Source organism: Danio rerio, chromosome 7, assembly GCF_049306965.1.
Source record: "Danio rerio strain Tuebingen ecotype United States chromosome 7, GRCz12tu, whole genome shotgun sequence".
Lineage (NCBI taxonomy): Eukaryota > Metazoa > Chordata > Actinopteri > Cypriniformes > Danionidae > Danio > Danio rerio.
In genome coordinates this window covers 12736900-12759275 of record NC_133182.1, presented here as the reverse complement: position 1 = coordinate 12759275, position 22376 = coordinate 12736900, and the positions used below count along the sequence as shown (strand labels likewise).

Below are 22376 nucleotides of genomic sequence, written 5' to 3'. Positions count from 1 at the left end.
TATCCCCAAAACAAGATTTTTCCTTCACCAAACTTGACTGATTTCTGTGACAATATTGGGTCCATGCAGGTTCTAATAGGTCTTCTGCAGTATTTGTGATGATTAAGAAGCAGTTCAACAGATGATTCCTCAGAAAAATCAACCTTCTGCCACTTTTCCAAATGATCAACTAGAAGTCAAGTTATTATTTGTTGCTCTTACAACTGGGATTGACGACAAGACTTTTGTCAGGTAGTGTTTGTATGTATATAAGCAACACAATTCCTATACATTTTGGACATAACTTAATTGTTTTATGTTCATTCCACTTTACTTCATTGTTTAAGTTAACTTAATCGATTCATGTTTAAAACACCAGGAATGAATATTGTGAAACCCTGCATTTTTCTAAACAGAAATGACCGTGAATATTCATCATGCGTCTCATGAACGCATAACATCACACTTTAAAATCTAAAATCTACTGTTTTACTTCTCCGCAGCACGCTTTCTTTTTTTAATGCAGGCCAAATGTTACACATGAGTATACTTGCATTTTTATTCATCATAAATCCCCTGCCGGATCTGTGCGGAATAATAATGAAGCCTGTAGATGTAAGAGCTGGCTAATAGTCTGTTTAAAGGAGTAAAAAAGCTTTGCTGGTTTTCTGCTCTCATTGACTTGAAGCAGGGCAGGTGAAAGCATATCAAAGCCTCTATACACTTCATCATAAACAGATATGCCGAGCCCTTTGATCACCGGCAGGAGCATATAGAGAATGATAAAAAGCCCTCATCAGCTCACCAACACGTCCAGAGGCTTTAATGATGTGGAGAAAACACTTAAAATGTCTGAATGTCATTGCGGTAGAGCCAAATGTCAAACTCAAAGTCAGAAAATTAATTGTGTGTTGACTTCACATTGTCTTTTTAAATCTGCTAGTGCATTGGTTAAATAATAGATTCATTTAAATTACATTAATTATTCATTATATTTGCTTCGTTCATGCAATCAAATGCATTAATTTATTTATTTATTTAAGTCCTGTTATTCAATTATTATAATTTCTTTAAAAAAAATTTCAACATTAGCCAAAATAGCTTTGCACAGGCTATTTTAGATTACACAAAAATGCAGGGTTGTTGAAACCTATTGTTGGGTCAAATATGGACAAACAGCAATTGGGTTAAGAAGAGTAATTTAAATTTAATAGAACAAAAATTAACCATGCGTTGGGTTATATATAACAATAAATGTTCTGTTATGACAATGCAGCATTTTTGCAAGTCAAATATTTACAGCTTTATCTATTTAAATACATTAATTAATACTTGCCAAAATGGCTTGTTTGGGATTTTTTTGGATTGATTTGTATTTAAGTATTTAGTTAGTGTATTAGTAGTCTGTCTGTCTGTCTGTCTGTCTGTCTGTCTGTCTATCTATCTTAAGTATATAATACATACAAATCTATTTTGTATTGTATGTTTGTTCTATATATGGTTTGATTTTCGAGTATATGATTTAATTTTAATGATGTGTGTGTGTGTGTGTGTGTGTGTGTGTGTGTGTGTGTTGTATTTAATTTGTGTGTATTTATATATTAGTAAATGTAATAGTCGTTGTTTTCTGTATGATTTATGTAGGGCTAGAGACTTTAAATAAGCTCTTTTGGGTTTTTCTTCGTCTTCCTGCACATTACGGCTTGTATTTTTCGGTTTTGTTTCGTTCAGTTTTATTCGTGTGCAAATAAATAAATAAATAGTATCCCCCCCCAAAACAACAACAACAACAACAACTGCCCTATAATGATGACTACTTATCCCAAAATCGGTTGTTGTAACCCAATTTTGGGGTCAAATATGGACAGACCCAACCCAATTGGTTTAAAAAGTGTCATTCAAAGTTGATTGAAGAAAAAAAAAGTTGGGTTTGTCCTCATTTGACCTAATGTTGTGCTACAACAACCCACCATTTTTGTAAGAATATATATATATATATATATATATATATATATATATATATATATATATATATATATATATATATATATATATATATATATATATGTATGTATATATATATATATATATATATATATATATATATATATATATATATATATATATATATATATATATATATATATATATATACATACATACATACACATAAATACATATATAATATTGCATACATATATAATTAATATTGCAGCTTTATCTTTTAGTTTTTTTTAAATAATAATAATTGGGGTTATTTTGTATTAATTTATATTAAAATGTATAGTTATGTAATGATAATAGTGTAATATCTTGCACATCGATTTTTATATTGTGTAAGCCAATACAAGTACATCCATTTACTTTATACGAAATATAAATATTTATTAGTTTTATATTAACCCAAAATGCCGTTTGTATGGCATCTACCTACCTACCTACCTACCTACCTACCTACCTACCTACCTACCTACATATCTTCCATCGTGCCTACTTACCCAATAAAGTGTGCCAACCTGCCCCGCTGTAGGGGGAGTGGTGGTCGCGCGTGTTCGGTCGGTGTGGGACGCCTAGTGGACTGAGAGCTCAACACACGAACTTCTGTCAGCCCTGTGTTTTCAGTCGCAGCCCCGAGCCGAAGATACCGGAGAAACTCACAGCCAGTCGCGCTCAATTCAGCCTTTATAACCGCGACCGACCGCGTCGTGACGGACACACGGCATTCAGAACAACGCGACGGGGGCTCGTTCACGATTTATTGATCACCTGTGCGGGCGTGCGCGCGGTTAATGGATTAAAATGTGAATCTGTGAGTTTACTTTGCAGCAAAGGTAAGAGCTAGTCGCGTGCACGTCTTTGCATGAGCCGAGTCTTTTTAGGACTACATCTTTTACGTGTCTGATATGAGTCGTATCTTAAATAACTTTGCATTGATAAGCTGTTGTCTCTCTCTCTCTCTCGCTGTGTGTGTGTGTATGGTCATCCTGTTTGCAGCTTCTCTCACAACACTAATGTGATCAAATGAAAGCAGTGTCATGTGAATATGACATGCACTGCTGCACAGAAATGATGCTCAGAAACCTATTACACTGCATTCCTGCTGCTGTTGCATTATGCATGTGGAGTACCTGAGAAACTAGCAGGTTTTCTGACTGTGATGTGTCTCATATCAGAATAATGCAGTCAATTCTGGACTATCACTGTCTGGCTTTTCAATCTAGAATCAACAGAGGTTAATAATAATCGAGTGTCGTTCATTCCTACAGGTTTAGTTTCTGTGGTAATGTTTTAAAGCATTTCTGACTCTCTTTTTTTCCTCTTCAGGCTGATTTCTGACTGACATCATTCACCAGGCGGATCAGGATTTTAAAGATGGAGCTCTGGATTTTGGCTGTGTGTCGGATCAGCTTGATGTTGACACTGATGTCATCCACTGGACAGGTCAGCAAGCGAGAGTATTACTGTGATTTTGCAGCATTGCTTGTGTTTTTAATTCTTATTTGTTGCTGTGTAGTCTGCTTTGTTTGGTTATTCACACTTGGCAGGTTTGATTCAGTTAAATGGATTGTTCACCCAAAAATCTGTCATTTTCGCATCCTTTCCTCACCCTCAAGTACACTGAAAAACTATTTCAGGAGCTGGGTAATATCATTTAACTTATGGCAGCGCATTTCTTTGATTATTACGCCAGAATGAGCTAAAAACAACACACTTTTTTACCACTTTTTAATCCATCCAGCTTATCGCTTGGCTGAGTTTAGCATAGATAATTGAATCAGATTAGACCATCCGCTTGATGTCATGATGTATGGAATACTGTTTCCGGGTCCAAGCCGCTCCGCTACTCATTTGAAATGAGAAAATATTAGTTTATCGCCACTTTTTAGTCATATCTACGGTGGCCGAGAAAGCTGAACGCACTGCAATTTAAGAAAGCACATGCAATTACAAAAACACCAGCAAACAGAGAAACGATCTTCATCAAGTTGACAACACACGTCTTGCAAATCGGTCTCAACACAAACAACTGAAGAAACACACAGCAAATTGATCACAACACTTGCAAATATGTGCGTAAAACCAACGGAAATGTTTCAAGAGGACCCAAAACATGACGGAAGCTGCTGAGATATGGATGTGTTTTTTTCATTTGTGAAGTTTTTTTATTAACTAATTTCGATAGGAGCACGCGCTTATGATTGATAGCACCTGGTCCACATTAGCTAACACTGATTTACCAATCAGACGACTCCTTAACCACTATAAATAACCAGAGTATCTCACCTCAGCCATCTTCGTCTTGAAGAATCCCCCCTTCCTCCCCTACTCGAGCTAAGGGCTCTCTTCCGGGACAGCATGCTTAACATGCTCCATAATCAACCATCAGCTAAGGGCGAACTCTTGAAATGTCGTGTAATTAGGATATTTAAATAAACAAAAAACAACTCGCCTTTCAAAGACCACTAATCACTTCACTGAGCAACAGTCATGGCATAATAACACATCCATATCTCAGCAGGGTCTGTCATGGTTTTGGAGCCCCTTGAAACATTACCGGTGTCTTGCGTGAATATTTGCAAGTATTCTGACCGATTTGCAGTGCGTTTCTACAGAATACTGTTTCCGGGTCCAAGCCGCTACTCATTTGAATTGAGAAAATATTAATTTATGCCCACTTTTTTTTAGTCATATCACACTTTAAAGTGAGTTTTATATAAAATCATAGTGTACACATCAGTATCTGTACCAAAATTTTAACAATTAATGAAAAATGTATCACTTTCTGGCCATCGGATCTTGGGCATGGATATATATATATATATATATATATATATATATATATATATATATATATATATATATATATATATATATATATATATCCATGCCCAAGATCCGATGGCCAGAAAGTGATACATTTTTCATTAATTGTTAAAATTTTGGTACATATATATATATATATATATATATATATATATATATATATATATATATATATATATATATATATATATATATATATATATATATATATATATATATATATATCCATGCCCAAGATATTATTATATATATACCACACTGAGGTGTTCTCAAGAGGAAACGTAACAGATTCATGTTAGGTGAATTAAGTGGCTAATTCATACAAGTTCAGTCGTACGAAAATGTACGATATAATGAAGATGGCTTGTTACCTAACTACACCCCCTAAACCCAACCGTCATTGGTGGATGAGCAAATCGTACTAAATTGCTCGTATGAGATACAAATTTATATGAATTAGCTGCTAAATCAAAAAGTTACGAGGTGCTGAGAGATCCTGTTGACCTCAGGCTCCAGCTTTATGTTTTACGTTGATAGTATTAAAAGAAAGAAAACAATCTGAAATTGTTGTTTTTAATTTATAAATGCCATGATTTTACCAGTCCGGCCCACTTGGGGATAGATTTCCCTCCATGTGGCCCCTGAGCTAAAATGAGTTAGACACCCCTGGTGTAGAACCTAGCATTTTTACATTGTATACACTATAAAAACTGCAGGGTTCCACACAATTCATTCATGTTGTCCCAACACAAACAGATTAAGTTAACTTAACACTTTTAACAAATTTATGTAGATTAACAATAAAAAATTAAGTTGTCCCAATAAAATCTCAAGAATTCTGTTGTTTTTGCTCATTTTAATTAAGTAGTTTGAACAAGTGTATATATATATATATATATATATATATATATATATATTTTTTTTTTATTATTATTATTATTATTATTATTATATATATTATTATAAACACAATACAAGATATACTGAAGAATGTCGAAAACCAGCAACCATACTATGGAAGTCAATGGCTGTTTTTGTTTCAGGATTCCTCATTATATCTTCCTTTGTGTTGAATGTTGAGTATTAGCAAGTGATGACAGAACTTTCAATTTTGGGTGAACTACCCCTTTAAAGCTAATTCAGTTATGTTGTATATATATGGGTGGCACGGTGCCTCAGTGGTTAGCACTGTTGCCTCACAACAAGTCCCTGATGTATCCTGACACAATTCGAGTCCCTGCTGGGGCAGCTGGCATTTCTGTGTGGAGTTTGCATGTTCTCCCTGTGTTCATGTGGGTTTCCTCCTGTTGCTCCGGTTTCCCCCACAGTCCAAAGACATGCGCTATAGGTGAATTGTATGAACTAAAATTGGTCATAGTGTATGAGTGAGATTGTGAGACTGTATGGGTGTTTCCCAGTACTGGGTTGCAGCTGGAAGGGCATCTGCTGCATAAACATATGCTGGAATAGTTGACAGTTCATTCCACTGTGGTGACCTTTGATAAATTAGGGCTTAAGCCGAAGGAAAATGAGTGAAAGTATGTATATGTAAGAGCGCTAGCATCTGAACCTTAGTTTGCTCTGAGCAAAGTGTATGGAGAGGGTTGAAAAGAGTGCTGAGAGTGCGGTTTGATTGAAATATGAACGCACATCTTGATTTTGCCAAGTGCTAGTTGTCCTGAGACCAACATTTTTCATGATGACCCAGGTCCAACAACTCTATCAGCCAATCAAACGTCATGACGTCATCATTATGTGCCCATTATGTGCACTAAAACCTGCACCTGCATTTTTTTACCAGTGAAGAGGACAAGTGAAAAGGTAAGATCACAATTTTTTTCCTATCAGTTTACAGAATGATCGTAAAATAAATATTTGATTATAGATTTGCTCTTTTTGTCCTGCTTAGCGAACATTTAACATTAGTTTGCATTGACAAATTAGTTAGCCTAATTAGCTGTCCATACAAGTCTAACGTTAGATTGATGTGCTTTAATGTACTTTCTGGCTCAAATTAAAACAAGATAACAAATTAATAGTGTGCCTAGCTGTCCAACGCGATAAAACCTGGCCTTTTTCTAATTTAAAGCGACAGCAAAAATGTCTAATACTTGTTTTCGCATTCAGTCTCATTCAAAGACAAACGCCTGAAATGCAGAACAAAACACTTGTTTAAACAAACGAGAGTATTCGAGACGCTGATGTACTGTAATTCACTGTAAAATCCAGGTTGAGTCCATTTTTACAAATATTTATTTTACGATCATTCTGTAAATAGATAGGAGAAATCTTGTGGTCTTACCTTTCCACTTGTCCTCTTCACTGGTAAAAAATGCAGGTGCTTTTTATTTATTTTATTTTATTTTTTTGGGGGATTTGCAGGGGCGCATAATGAGGACGTCATAGCGTTTGATTGGCTGATGGAGTTGTTGTCCCTGGGTCATCATAAAAAATGTTGGTCTCAGGACAACTAGCAATTATGAACATGGTCAAAGCCATCTAAACACCCTAAAAACAGAACATGATGTCGGAAGATGTGACCATGACAAGGACAGAATGCTTAAGCGTACTTTTTTTTTTTTTCCTGTTGTTCAATATAGGCAAAATACCTGCATCTACTTGCAGCAGATGGAGGATCCCTGTTGCTGTGTTGACACATTTCTAAGCTCTTTAAGAGTTTCCAAATGATAAGAATGCCATAACATGTATGCACATTAGGCGTTGGCCGGTATAAGATTCTGACGGTATGATAACCTTGGATAAAAATATGACGCTGTTATGCTCACTGCTCCTAAAATATATTGTTTTTAAATGTCTGGGTAAAAAACAAAAATTTTTTCCCCCTTTGAACACAATACATATGTACTTTTTAAAGATTTAAAATATTTTGGAGCAGTAAACATGTCAGGCTGAATAATTCAAATGAATCATTAACTTCTGCTGTCTTCATTAGTACATAAAAAATCTTACACATACCTTTGGAACGGTATTACAGAAAGTTTTGGCGGTTTTAAAACCTTGACTTTTCCAAACCGCAGTATACCTTGAAACTGGTTATCATCCCATGCCTAATGCACATGTACCACAAACTACATTGTTTTGCATAGTTAAGTCTAAAAATATGTCATGAAAGCGACAGTATGTTTGAGTTTTTCTTTTATCTTTGATGTCAGTCTTGATAAACAGTGTGAATGCTAAGCTAAGTGGTGTGTTTTGTGTGGACAAGCTCTTAAAAGCACTATCTTTGGAAATAGGCTCATTTGTAAAGCTAAACAGTCCAGTTTTACCATTTTTAATCCATTCAGCTAATCTCTTAGCTTAGCATAGATAATTGAGTCAGATTAGATCATTAGCATTTTGCTCAAAAATGACCAAACGAGTTTTGATCATTTTCCTGTTTAAAGCCTGACTCTTCTGCAGTTACGCAGCACTGTTAGATAGTTGCCTAGCCGGGGACTATTTTCTGGAGCTGCGTAATATCACTGATTCATTGTACAGCAGCAAAGCTCTTTGATTATTAACACCAGAATGAGAGAACAGCTCTTACCCTGCTGAAAAATCCAGCTTAAACCAGCCTAAGCTGGTTGGCTGGTTTTAGCTGGTCGACCAGCCTGGTTTTAGAGGGGTTTTGGCCACTTCCAGGCTGGTTTCCAGCCATTTCCAGCCTGGTCTTAGCTGGTCAGGCTGGGAGATGCCCAGCCTGGAAATGGCCAAAACCCCTCTAAAACCAGCCTGGTCGACCTGCTAAAACCAGCCAACCAGTTTAGGCTGGTTTAAGCTGGATTTTTCAGCAGGGTAGCCATATCACCCTAGAAAATATCAACTTTAAATTTTCTGTCTGCCTTAGATGTAACCACAGAAGAGTCCTGCTTTAAATAGGAAAGCTATTAAAACTATTTTTTAGAATTTTTTTAGCTAATGCTAATGCTTTTTTGATGCTAATGGTTTAATGTGATTCATTGATTTAGGCCGTACTCACACTAGGTACAGTTGCCTCGAACCGGGCCAAAGCACGCTTGTCCCCCCTCCCGTCTCCCCCGACGGCCCGCGCTCACACCATATCGGGCCTCGGCACGCTTACGTCATCGCTGCTGCGCTGTTCAGAAGCGCTCCCTATGGCAAGCCTTTTTAGCATTTAAATCTTTGTTCTGACTCCATAAATATATTTAGAGATATTTCTAATTATATTTTGACTAGTCATAATTATAATTCGACTAGTCAGAATAACAATTAGAGATATCTGCAATTGCAATTGTACTAGTACGAAATCAGATTGGAGATATCTGCAAATATATTATGACTAGTCATATTCCTCCATTGACTTCCATTGAAAAATATTTGCAGATATCTCTAAATGAGTTCTGACTAGTCACAATTGTAATTAGAGATATCTCTAACTGAGTTTTTACTAGTAATACATTTGGAGATGTCTTTAATTCGTCATATTTAGAGATATTCACAAATATATTTGAAGATATCTCTAATTAGTTTACTAATAGTCGAATTACAGTTGTAGATATCTTGAATTGGATTTTTGACGAGTCAAAACTCAGTTAGAGATATCTGCAAATATTTTTCAATGGAAGTCAATGGAGGAATATGACTAGTCATAATATATTTGCAGATATCTCCAATCTGATTTCGTACTAGTACAATTGTAATTGCAGATATCTCTAATTGTCATTCTGACAAGTCGAATTATAATAATGACTTGTCAAAATATATAATTATATCTCTAAATATATTTATGGATAGTCAGAAAAAGGTTTAAATGTTAAAACGGCTTGCCATACGCTCTCACTCAGCAGCACAGTGGAGATTTCTCTAGTAATATTCTTTCAGTCGTTTGTTATGCCGTCAAATATTTCGCCAAACAGTCCTTAGGGATGCGGGGACACGCAGTCAGATATTTTACCCAACAGATCCGCCACTTTTGGCTCTCATAAATAATCATAAAGCTCTCGTGCTGCAGGAATGAGGAGGTCTGCTGAAGGCGCGCAGCTGGTGTGCTGTGAGGAGTTTGCGTCTTTAATAAACTACGGCAGTTTGCGATCACTGAACAGTAAGAATGATTAATAAATCCATATCAAACAGTCCCTTAAAAGTCACGTCTCGCTTTCAGTTTCGGGCTTTGGCGCGTTTCGCGCTCACACACAAGCGTACCAAGCCAAAGCCCAAGTGTACCGCGCTCAGGCACACCTCTTCCAACCGGGCCAGGGCCGGCCAAGTGAACCGTGCTTGAGCCCGATATGCACTCACACTTCTCAAACGATCCGGGAAACGGGCCTGGGCACGGTACGGATGGCATAGTGTGAGTAGGCCCTTATGCTAAGCTAAGCTAAAAGTGCTTAGTCAATGATTGAATGGTAAACTGGTTAACATTGTCGCCTCACAGCAAGAAAGTGGCTGGTTCGAGTCCTGGCTGGGCATGTTGGCATTTCTGTGTGGAGTTTGCATGTTGCATGCTAAATAAAAAAAAAAAAACTGTTCTTTCTGAAAAGTTTTTGATCAGAAATATTTAAATTGGTGATGTACACATTATTTTTTTGCCTATTAATTTGAATTGCTTCTTTCCATATCTGCATCAGCCATTAAAAGACTTAAACAGTCCATTAATTGAGTAGTTTGAGAGCAAACATTGAATCCCTGTGATACATTTACAGACCAACTCAAATATTTGTCTCAAACGTCGACTCAAATCTCCTCATAGTCATGCAGGTCCGAAGGGAAACTTTTTCTATTAGAAACAGGCTATATATAGAGCGCTGGTGTGGATGTTAATGGAAGCGCTGGCATGGACGTGGACACCAGCCTAATCCGTAACAATAGGGCCACTCGATAACAGCAATTTACACCAGAGAGCTGCCACCTAAAGTGGTCAAATCTCTTTGTCCCGCGCCCGCCGGTACATGAATACCGACAGCTGAAACTCAAGCCCTCGCTTTGAGGCAGAACGAAATGGAAAGATGGAGCAGGTAGCAGGTACAGTATAGCGCAAGCAGTGCACTCTGGGATTAAGTTACAGCCGGCCACGTCGAGCACCGTTTTCCATGCACACACACACACACACACACACACACACACACACCATTTGGCCAGTGTCATTCATTCAGGTTGTGCAGAAGCTGACAGTCACTTTTCTTTAAGTTTGAGTAAAATCTAAATTTAAAATGTTTATGTGGCTAGCACATGTTGTTATTCTTAAGATGAATAATTAAAATGTCCAAGTTAATCCACTTAGGAAAAAGTTTGTTGTGGTTATTTTCAATCAAAGTTTGAGCATTTGCTTCTGGAATTAGGGTGTCAGCCTTTCTCTGATGATGCCAGTTTGACGGGTTCACAAACAATATGCTTAGCCACGCCCCTTTTACTGTTGATGGCCTATGGGGGAATGGTTCACGCTCTGCCCCTTACTCAAAATTCAGTTTCAGTTATAAGCACATTGTAACACCACCTCTATGCATGCAAGATGTTACACTGAGGGAGTTCACAGATTTTTTATTTCACACATACTGAAATTAAAATAAACTTCACAAGCCTGTTTTTCCCTTTTCCCTTCTTGTTTAATTTCTCTACATGTGTATACAGTATTTAGTCCACACAAACAAAAATAATCAATATCCAAAACCAAGCAGAACTATCCCTTTAAGACTAAATGGGATCCTCTGGTGTTCTTCCGGCTTCACAACAACCGGCACTTGTTAAATGCACAAGGCATTTTGAATGCACAAGTTTTATGACCACTATGTCATCACAGAATTTGCTAATACTGTAGACATTTAAGCAAGGCTTTAATGGAACAGTCCACCCAAAAATGTTATTATTTTGAAGAATGCTGGTTGCTGGGACCCATTAACTTCCATAGAAAGGAAAAAAAAATTACTATGGAATTCAATGAGTCCCAGCAACCAGCATTCTTCAAAATATCTTCTTTTGTGATCAACAGAAGAAAGCAACTCACAAAGATTTAAAGAGCCCATATTATGGGTTTTTGAAAATTCCCCTCCATGTAGTGTGTAACACAGCTCTAAGTGAAGTGAAGTATCCAGCTAAGGCTTAAATCTGTAAGAGTACAGTGTTTAAAACGGTTGATTCATGCACACTATCGAGCGTGTATGAACTGTGATTACTTTTATATTGCTGATTAGCTGTTTGGCTTTTCACTCTGACTGAAGGCAGTCGACCAATCGCAACAGGCTGTCATCGGTCCAATCAGCGCAGATTAGCTTCGCGCTAAGGAGGGGTTTGGGAACAAATGAATCACTGGACGATTCATACAGGAGTCGCTGGGATAATTAGGTAAAAATAAATGCAGATTATAAGACCACGAAAGTGTTTTTTGACCTTGCATGCATATTAGACTGTTGTTGGAGACCCTTACAACCAAGATATGACCCTATTTCATGTATAATATGGGCTCTTTAAAATCATAATAGACGATTCAATTAACTTCAATTAATCTTTAGTTGTATAGCGCTTTCAAAATGTAGATTGTGTCTTCACATAGAGCACATAGCAGAAGATTATATTCAATTGAAACGGTGTCAATTCAGTTTAGATTAGTTCAGTTCAATGTGTTCATTTAAACATGCTGGGAACTAACCCCATAACGCCGTTTTAACCAGAATTTCTAACGTGCGTTTTGCTGGCTGGAGCAGGTGATTGGCTCCATTCATCACAAGCAGATCGGCTTTCTGTTGCAGTCCAAATTGAAATTTGATGTGCATTTATCCGGAGTCTCCATTAAGGCTTTTTGCCGTAATCTTTCAGAATAATATTTGTTCTGTGGGCTAAACACTTGTGTGTGATTTATGCGCGCGTGGGAGCCACCGCAGGGACTCTTTAAGAAGCTGTGAGTTTCAGCACAGAAAGTGAAGCGGGCTCTAACAGGTGTTTTCACTACACTTTTCCCACATCTCCTGTTTTCCTGCTTTTCCTATTAGAGCTCTTTCACCTCCCTCTGGCAGTGCGCTGCTAGAAACACTCTCATGAAAGCGCTGTGCGGGGTCAGACTGTGTGCTGGATGTGGGATTTGGTGGCCAGACGTAGTTAATTTAATCTTTTGGTCAGTCTGATAGCGATGAACTCTCAAGCTGATCCGCTGTGTGGTGTGATGATATTACACCACAAACATCTTTTACTAAACACAAAACATGTCACTGTGAATCTGTCACTCCATCTGTCTTTCTGTTGTTCTGTCTGTATTTTCATCCATTTATTCATTGTTATCTCCATCATTATGTCTATCGTTCTATCGTTATGTTCCTACGTCGTTATATCGTTGCATCTATCATTCTCTTATTGTATCTATTGTTAAATCTGTTGTTTGATTATTTTATCTATCTATCTATCTATCTATCTATCTATCTATCTATCTATCTATCTATCTATCTATCTATCTATCTATCTATCTATCTATCTATCTATCTATCTATCTATCTATCTATCTATCTATCTATCTATCTATCTATCTATCTATCGTTGTATCTATCTTTATATCATTCTGTCGTTATAGCTATTTTTTGTTCATTACATCTATTTTTCTATTATTAAATCCGTCATTCTCTTGTTATATCTAATTTATATCGTTATGTCAAACATTCTATCAATATGACCATCTTTCTATCATTATTTCTATCTTTATATCCATCGTTCTATGGTTATGTCCATACTTTTTATACGTCAATTGTTCTATTGTTATGATCATTTTGTCGTTATATCCATCGTTATATTGTTATATCTATCATTCTTTTGTTATATCAATCGTTCTGTCGTTATATCTATTGTTCTATCTATTGTTCTATCGTACCATCTATTGTAGTTTCTATCATTATATCTATTGTTATATCTATATATCTATTGTTCTGTTGTTATGTCTGTTGTTATGTCTGTTGTTATGTCTATCATTCTTTTCTTATATCTATCATTCTTTCATTGTATTTATTGTGCTATCAATATTTTTATTGTTCTATCATTATGTCCATTGTATCTATCTTATATTGTTTTATGTATAGTTATGTCTATACATCTATCATTCTACCGTTATATCTATCAGTCTCTCATTGTATCTAATGTTATATCGTTATATCTATTGTTCTGTCGTTATATCTATTGTTATAACTATCGTTATATCTATTATCCTATCATTATATCTATTGTTATATCTATCGTTCTGTCGTTATATCTATTGTTATATTTATCATTCTATCGTTATATCTATTGTTATATTTATCATTCTATCGTTATATCTATTGTTATATTTATCATTCTATCGTTATTGCTATTGTTATTTCTATCGTTATATCTATTATTCTATCATTATATCTGTTGTTATATCTATCGTTCTATCGTTATATCTATTGTTATATTTATCGTTCTATCATTATATCTATTTTTATTTCTATCATTATATCTATTGTTATTTCTATCGTTGTATCTATTTGTCTATCATTATATCTATTGTTATTTCTATTATTATATCTATTGTTATTTCTATCGTTATATCTATTTGTCTATCATTATATCTATTGTTATTCTTTCATTATTCTATCATTCTATAGTTATATCTATTGTTATATTTATCGTTCTATCATTATATCTATTGTTATTTCTATCGTTATATCTATTTTTCTATCATTATATCTATTGTTATATTTATCTTCTATCGTTATATCTATTGTTATATTTATCGTTCTATCGTTATATCTATTGTTATTTCTATCATTATATCTATTTTTCTATCATTATATCTATTGTTATATCTATCGTTATATTGTTATATCTATTGTTATATTTATCGTTATCTATCGTTATATCTATTGTTCTATTGTTATATCTATCATTCTTTCGTTATATCTATCGTTCTGTCATTGTACCCATCGTGCTATATTATAAATATTGTGAATATTTGTATTGTTTTGTCTTTATGCCCATTGTTATATCGTTATATCTATCATTCTATCATTATATCTATCATTCTATCTATTGTTTTATCTATCGTTATCTATAGTTATATCTTACATTTTATTGTTCTGTCTATCGTTATATTGTTATATCTATTTATTATCATTATATATATTGTTATGTCTATATCTATTGTCCTATCGTTCTATCTTTATATTGTTATATCATTATATCTATTGTTATATCTATTGTTTTATCGTAATCTCTTTATATTGTTATATCTATCTTAAATCTTTTTTTATTGTTATGTCTATCGTACTATCTATCATCATATCTATCGTTCTATCATTATATCTATTGTTCCAATGTTATATCAATCATTATATCTATCTTTCTTTCATTCCATCGGTTTATCTATCGTTTTATTGTTATATCTATAGTTCCATCAATCTATCTATCTAGCATTCTATTTATATATCTTTTGTTTTATCGTTATATCTGTCTTTCTATCACTATATCTATATAGTTCTATCTTTCTATTGTTTTATCTGTCGTTCTATTGTTATATTTATTATTTTATCATTATATCTACCATTATATATACATCATTCTGTCTATCTATATATCTATCTTTATATCTATTTTATTTCTGTCTATTTATCTGTCTGTCTGTCTGTTTATTTATCAAAGTATTGTTCTGTTGCTCTATATATCTATCATCATGTCTATAGTTCTGTCTATCAGTTTGTCTGTCTGACTGTCTATCTATTGTTCTATCAATCTGTCTTATTGTATATAAAAGACCCCTAAACATTCACACTTCCTTTCTCACATAGTTCATATGGTCCTATTATTCATCTAGTTTGTTTGCTTCAAATTCAGCGTATTAAGCTATCCTCTGTTTTAAAAAAAGCATTGTGAACACATTCCCTCTTTCAGCTCCACCTGTTGCGTACACCACGCGTTTGCTCTTCAGCTGAACCGCAGTGCTTTCAAGCCTCATATTCCTAAATAGTTTGGTGCACTTTGGCAGCAGGTTCTTATTAAGCTCTTAAATTCTCTTGTTTGAATAAATCAGGACCCAACACTTTATCTCCGTCGAATAACCTTTATTCTACCGGGACCGAAAGCATGCGAGGTTAAATGAGTACATAGTCAACAATTACGTCCCAGAGTAGATTTTCGAAACTGCAATTCTTGCTTGGCTTATACCATCGATTATGACAAGCAGATGTTGCACTAACCTTGTGCCTGATTGCTTTTTATTGCATTGTGTTTTCAAGGGTATTGATATTCTCGAGTTTTCAATTGAAGCCACTTGTGCCCTTTTTTTTTTTTCCAATGTCACCATCTCCTCCGCATTAAAGTGCACATGCTCTGCTCTGCTTTTTCATTCCCAATTTACAGATTCAGAAACACTATTGAAGGGTTGCATTGTAGGCGGACTAACAAATGATCCTTTTGTTGTCTCTTCAGTTCTGAGATGGGAATCGCATAACAATATGCTCTTTCTATCGCATTGTGAAGTTTTAATCTTTTTTTTTTCCGGGATATTTTTCAGCACTTGTTATTTGACAGGGACCGCAGAGAGATGACAGGAAATTATATGGCAGTGGGTTGAATTGGAAACTTTAAATGTTGTTTTTTCATTGCAAACAAATGGAGTATGTTATGCTGCCTACCTTTTGGCATCGCAGTTGTGTTGGAAGTGTGTTTATGATGCTTAAAATGCGCAGTAGTCTGGAACAGAGCCAGTCTGGTAAACACCTATTGATCAGTTAACGTTTTTTTTATTAACAGTGAGGTGAACAACAGCAGCTCATATATGTCGATCTGGCTAGCGTTCAACAACTATGTTCAACTTAAATGATTGACAATCTTCAGTGCTTTGGTGTATAGATTTATTCATTTTCCTTCGGCTTAGTCCCTTTATTCATCAGGGGTCGCCACAGCGGAATGAACTGACAACTGTTCCAGCATATGTTTTACGCAGTGTATACTTTTCCAGCTGCTGTACTGCGAAACATCCATACACATTCAATCCCAAACACTCATACACTTCGGCCAATTTAGTTCTTTCAATTCACCTATAGCGCATGTGTTTAGACTGTGGGGGAAACCGGATTTCCTGTTTTAATTTCATTTAAAACTACCTACAATAAGAAAGCAGTTATTTAAAATTTTAAGAAATATTTAAAAAATTATTATTATTATTTTTTTACATTTAATAAATGCCGCCTTGATTAACAGAATAATTTTCAATGAGAGTTTTGGTGTTTGACTTGAATTTTGCTTCTTAAAAACATTTTTAAAAACAAAGTTTTTTTTAACATCTGGATTGCTGTAGCAAAGTATTGCTTTAAAACTCTGATAAGTATCATTGTCGCAAATTAATAAAAAACTTTTGCTCAGTAATATCTATCTAAATCATAAATAGTCATATATATATATATATATATATATATATATATATATATATATATATATATATATATATATATATATATATATATATATATATATATATGTAAATTTTAATTTTTTTTATTGATATTTATTTTCATTCATTAATTTTCTTGTCGGCTTAGTCCCTTTATTAATCTGGGGTCGCCACAATTGAATGAACCGCCAACTTATCCAGCAAGTTTTTACGGAGCGAATGCCCTTCCAGCCGCAACCCATCTCTGGGAAACATCCACACACACATTCACACACACACTCATACACTACGGACAATTTAGCCTACCCAATTCGCCTGTACCGCATGTCTTTGGACTGTGGGGAAAACCGGAGCACCCGGGGGAAACCCACGCTAACGCAGGGAGAACATGCAAAGTCCACACAAAAACGCCAACTGAGCTGAGGCTCGAACCAGTGACCCAGCAAACTTTTTGCTGTGAGGCGATGATATATATTTTGTTATAATAATATTATGGTTTTCACAGGTTGAAGGGTGACCGTAAACTGATTTAGATCTTTTAATCTTTAAAAAAAAATTGTGTGATAAATATGGACCATATTTTTTTATACTTTTGACAAATATTTGCAAAATATACATCAAATTCTTATTTTAACATGGGCAGTTTGGTGGTATTTAATTTAGATTTTGCCTTTGAAAAACATCCAAATGTTTACATGTGGATTGCTGTAGCAAAGTATTGTACTTTACAGCTCTTGCTTATTCTTGTCGCAAATTGATAATTAACTTTTGCTCAGTAATATCTATCTAAATCGCATATTCCATCAGATATAGACTAGCAATTTTAAAATACACTGAAGAAGATGTACAGATGTTGAAAATGCAGCTCTGATTCACATAAATAAGTATAGATCTGGGCCGATAAACGATTTAACTCTATATTGATCTAAGAGCAAATCACACAGCAGAAATGTGCAACAATGGGAACCTAAAAGTGTGTTGATAGTAGAGATCGGCCGAAAATATGTAATGCCATTTAATGGACCCTCTAATTTTTGTGGCTTTAGTCATTGTTGGGGTACTCTTTTAAATCTGGAAGCATTAGCAACATGTATCAGAAAATATATCGTCATCGTTTAATATGAAATATAGTTATTGAGATTGCGTCGCCCAGCCCTATAATATATTGAATAAGAAATTTTTATTAATATGCTAAAATTTTACATCTTTTTTGATCAAGTAAAAGCATTAATAGTGGGCAGAATTGACTTTCAAAAAGATTACAAATCCCATGTTGACATGTAGCATATATTTAAATAATTTAGGATATTGTGGATTTTTTTCAGCAGTATGAAAGCTTTGCTCACTCAGTGCTGTTGTATTGCGGGTCCAGAGACACGTCGGCTGCAGATTTCAGACTGTTTGAACAGCTGACACTGAAAGAAGAGACAAAAAACTGGCTACACACACACACACACACACACACACACACACACACACGCACACACACAGACACACAGACACACTCATCACTGTGAGCCGGGAATAGGCTGTGGATGTTTGAGTGTTTGTTTCAAGTGTACACTTGTATGTCTGTTTATTTACTTTTTTTATGGATGAACAAGAAGGTTACAGAAGCCAGCAAAATATTTACACACTTAAGACGTCCTTAAAAATGTCTGAATGTTGTTCAAGTAGATGGGCATGGGGCATTTATATTTGAGGCATAACATGAGAGCAAACTTTGTTTTTTTTTGAAGTGATTAAATGTTTCAAATTGAAGTCTTTATATTTATTAAGCATGAGCTTTAACCTCCACATAATTGCCAAAAGCGTCAGGAAATGGGGATTTTTATGAGACCTAAAATAAAATAAAATAAAATAAAAAAATACAAAATACAAAAAATATATATAATATAAAAAAAATAAAAATATAATATCAAACATAAAATAATGAAATAAATAATGAAATAAAAAATAATAATAAATAATGACATGAAATAATAAGTAGTAAAAAAGAAAATAAATAATAAAATAATAAATGAAATGAAATGAAATTTAAATATAATATAAAATAAAATTATAAATAAAGAAATAAAATAAAATAAAAAAGTGAATAAAATGAAATGAAATGAAATAAAATAATATGAAATAAAATATATCATAGAAAAAATATATCATATATTTTTGTTTATATGCTCAAAGGCATCCCTGTGGAGACGTAATTCATTTTCGTTTCAGCTTAGTCTCTTTATTAATCAGGGGTCGCCACAGCAGAATGGACCACCAACTTATCAATTTAGTTCATTCAATTCACCCATATTGCATCTGTTTGAACTGTGGGGGAAACCGAAGCACCCGGAGGAAACCCACGCGAACACAGGAGAACATGCAAACTCCACACAAATGCCAGCTGTCCCAACCAGGGCTCGAACCAGCAACCTTCTTGCTGTGAGGCGATCATGCTACCCACTGTGCCACCGTGACACCCAGAGACAAAACCATACATTTATTAATCGTCCATGTGTTCTAGCTTCACCAAATCTAGCGATGCTTCAAAGGGTGTTAATGTTTTGATTTATTGCTCCACACAGGGCTATAAATACACAGCTGCTTTTAATCACAGCATTACAGATAAACCCTTAAATCACAGCAGCGCATAAATATGTTACCCTGAGACAGTCAAAGCCCTCGAGAGCAGGATAATCGCTCCGCAGTAAATCACTAGATCCCAAATATTGATTAGCATCTGTATGTTCATGCCTCACACAAATTTAAAGCGGATGTAGTTTCACCATGTAAGAGAAAAGTGCATTGTGGATGTCTATATGGTTTAATATATTATTTGACACCTGTCAGATTTAAAGGGCACCTATTATGCAAAAATCCCTTTTATAAGGGGTTTCAACACAGTTGTGTGGCAATATAGCCAGCCTCTGATGGTTAGGGTTGGGCGATGTTGACCAATTTGGCATCATAAGATGTCTAATGTGAAACATTGCGATGGACGATGGCATCGTCGTTGTAGGCGGGGAGTGAGGGTCGTTGTTAAATATCAATTAATAAATAACGAATTAATTTTAAAATATATTTGGAAGCATTTATACTAGTGCATTCATTTTCATTGTTTTCATGGCAGAATCCTCACCGCGTGCGCAGATTTAGGAGACATTTATGCTGAATGCATCTTTGCAGCTAAAAAGGCCAAAAGCAGCGCTCAGGAACAGATTAAAACAGTTGTTACTGTATGTGAACTTGCTGAAGTAAAAAAGCCCGCAATGCTTGCCCCGCCTTTGCGCTCTTCTTATTGGCTCACTGCTCTAACTGAACGTGAATGATTGGTTAATATCAGCTGTCAATCATTCAGGCAATGCTTTCTGCCTTCAGATGAGAGGAGCTACAACTGCGAAAATGTGAATGAAAATAACACTGACAGATTTTGTTTAAGAAACCACCTAAAGCTACTAATAATGGCACATCCTATTAGTGATCATGTGCTGAATGGTAATCCACTATTTACACTTTTCCAAGAGTGGATAAAAGACTTCCAGTGTTTCAAATCCGCTATGAAAATAACTAAAACCATTCACTGCAAAATCTGTGGGACGGGTTGGCAGGTAACAATATTTGCCACTGAATCTACACATTTTGGGCCCTATCATACACCCGGCGCAATGTGGCGCAAGGCATGACGCAATTGTAATTTGCTACTTTCAGCTGGACGCAAGGGTCATTTTCAGGTGTTGCGCCACGCTTTTTAAATAGCAAATGCATTTGCGCTTATTTGTGCGCCCATAGGCGTTCTGGTCTAAAAAAGCAGGCGTGTTTTGGCGTGTTGCTATTTTGAGAAACTGTAATAGTCTGTTCTTTAGACCAGAACAAACCCGAACTAAAGTCCGGCGCAGAGCGCGTTAGTTGTGCGCCTCGCTTGCACAATGCTTAATACACACAAGATGCAGAGCAATATGCAAATTTTTTTACATATGAAAAAGAATTAAAATATTAAGGATATATATAGGATATAATAAGGATATATATAGGATATAAAAATAAAGAATTAAAATATTACAAAACATATTATTTTCTAGCCTACATGAATTTAAAAACCACTGCCTTGAATCCTTCATTTCGGGAGGCTTTTTCAGTTCATTCAATTTGCTTTTGTATAATAATATTATTATTAGCAGTGTTATTTATTATATGCGTATTTACATTTGTTTTATTAAAAACAAGCTTAGATTTGTCCACCTGTCAGGTTTTAGACCATATGGGGCATGGCAGGTGTATTTGGAAATAACTCAGTATTTTGACCACACTTGGTCATTATTGTTCATTTATTCGTTTGCTGGAAATTAGAACTGAATTTAGAAATAGTTTTGAAACAAATATTTGCGCTTAACAAACGAAATTAATTATTTATAGGCTAATTGCATAAAGGTTTCCAGATCCACGAGAGCAAAAGTGAAAGTGAACTTACTTTACATCAAGTAAATAACAAATGCCCTTATGGTGTGACGCAGCTGGGTCTTAAAGGGAATGGGAGATGAGACTCTAATTGGTTTATTCTCAAAACACACCTATAACTCATTAAGAAAATAAACTTAACCTTTTTAGACTGTGGCGAATAAAATGTTCTCCCATTTTCTCCAAGTGCCACTAGGAGGTGCTGCTCTGTTCTGCTCTCCCTCAAGCTTCCAAAACTTTACTTCCGGATTGGGAGGAAGCGGAAGGTCAGGTACACAATATGAGACCATAAAAGGGGGTGTCGAGGTTTGCTCCGGGTTGTTGTTGTTGTTGTTAGAGCTGCTGTTGGAGTTGCTGTTTTCTTTGCTGTTTTTTTTATTCGTGTGCTTGTGGTGAAATTGTGCGCCACGGCGCAAAGCGTTTTTTCCCGTCCTTAAATTAGCAAAAATGCGTTCTGACGCCCTGAATGCGTTTGTGCCCTGCGCTTTCCGTTTTGCGCATGGACCGTCAAAATAGAGCCCTTTAAGCGCAAGAGATGCTGTATAATCTTTCGTGTAATCCTCACGATGCTGTCGGCCATGCAAGTGGCAGCTATATGTAACGTTTAACACAGCTCATGAAAAGATGGTTATTGCTATTAAGATGACATGCAAATAATAAGTTATATATTGATATAAATGTGGGGCGGGGTGATGGATCGCGATGCCGGCTCAGCATCGTGAAGTTTGTCGGCCATCGGCGTTGGACAATGGCATCGTCTATAGGCCCAACCCAATTGCCCAATGGT

General features: G+C 35.3%; 1 protein-coding gene across 3 annotated transcripts in view; it reads left to right on the top strand.

Moving 5' to 3' along the window:
• The first annotated feature begins 2599 nt into the window (after positions 1 to 2599).
• adamtsl3 (ADAMTS-like 3) overlaps positions 2600 to 22376 on the top strand; it is a 391526-nt gene continuing 371749 nt past the window's right edge. For 2 of the 3 annotated variants that reach the window (XM_003198899.7, XM_068222542.2), the window contains exons 1-2: positions 2600 to 2810; positions 3304 to 3420. In XM_003198899.7, coding sequence (XP_003198947.5) covers positions 3352 to 3420 — 69 coding nt within the window. In that variant the 5' untranslated portion in view covers positions 2600 to 2810; positions 3304 to 3351. Of the gene's footprint in view, positions 2811 to 2981; positions 3212 to 3303; positions 3421 to 22376 lie in introns of those variants that run through there. The other variant, XM_068222541.2, reaches the window with a different exon arrangement.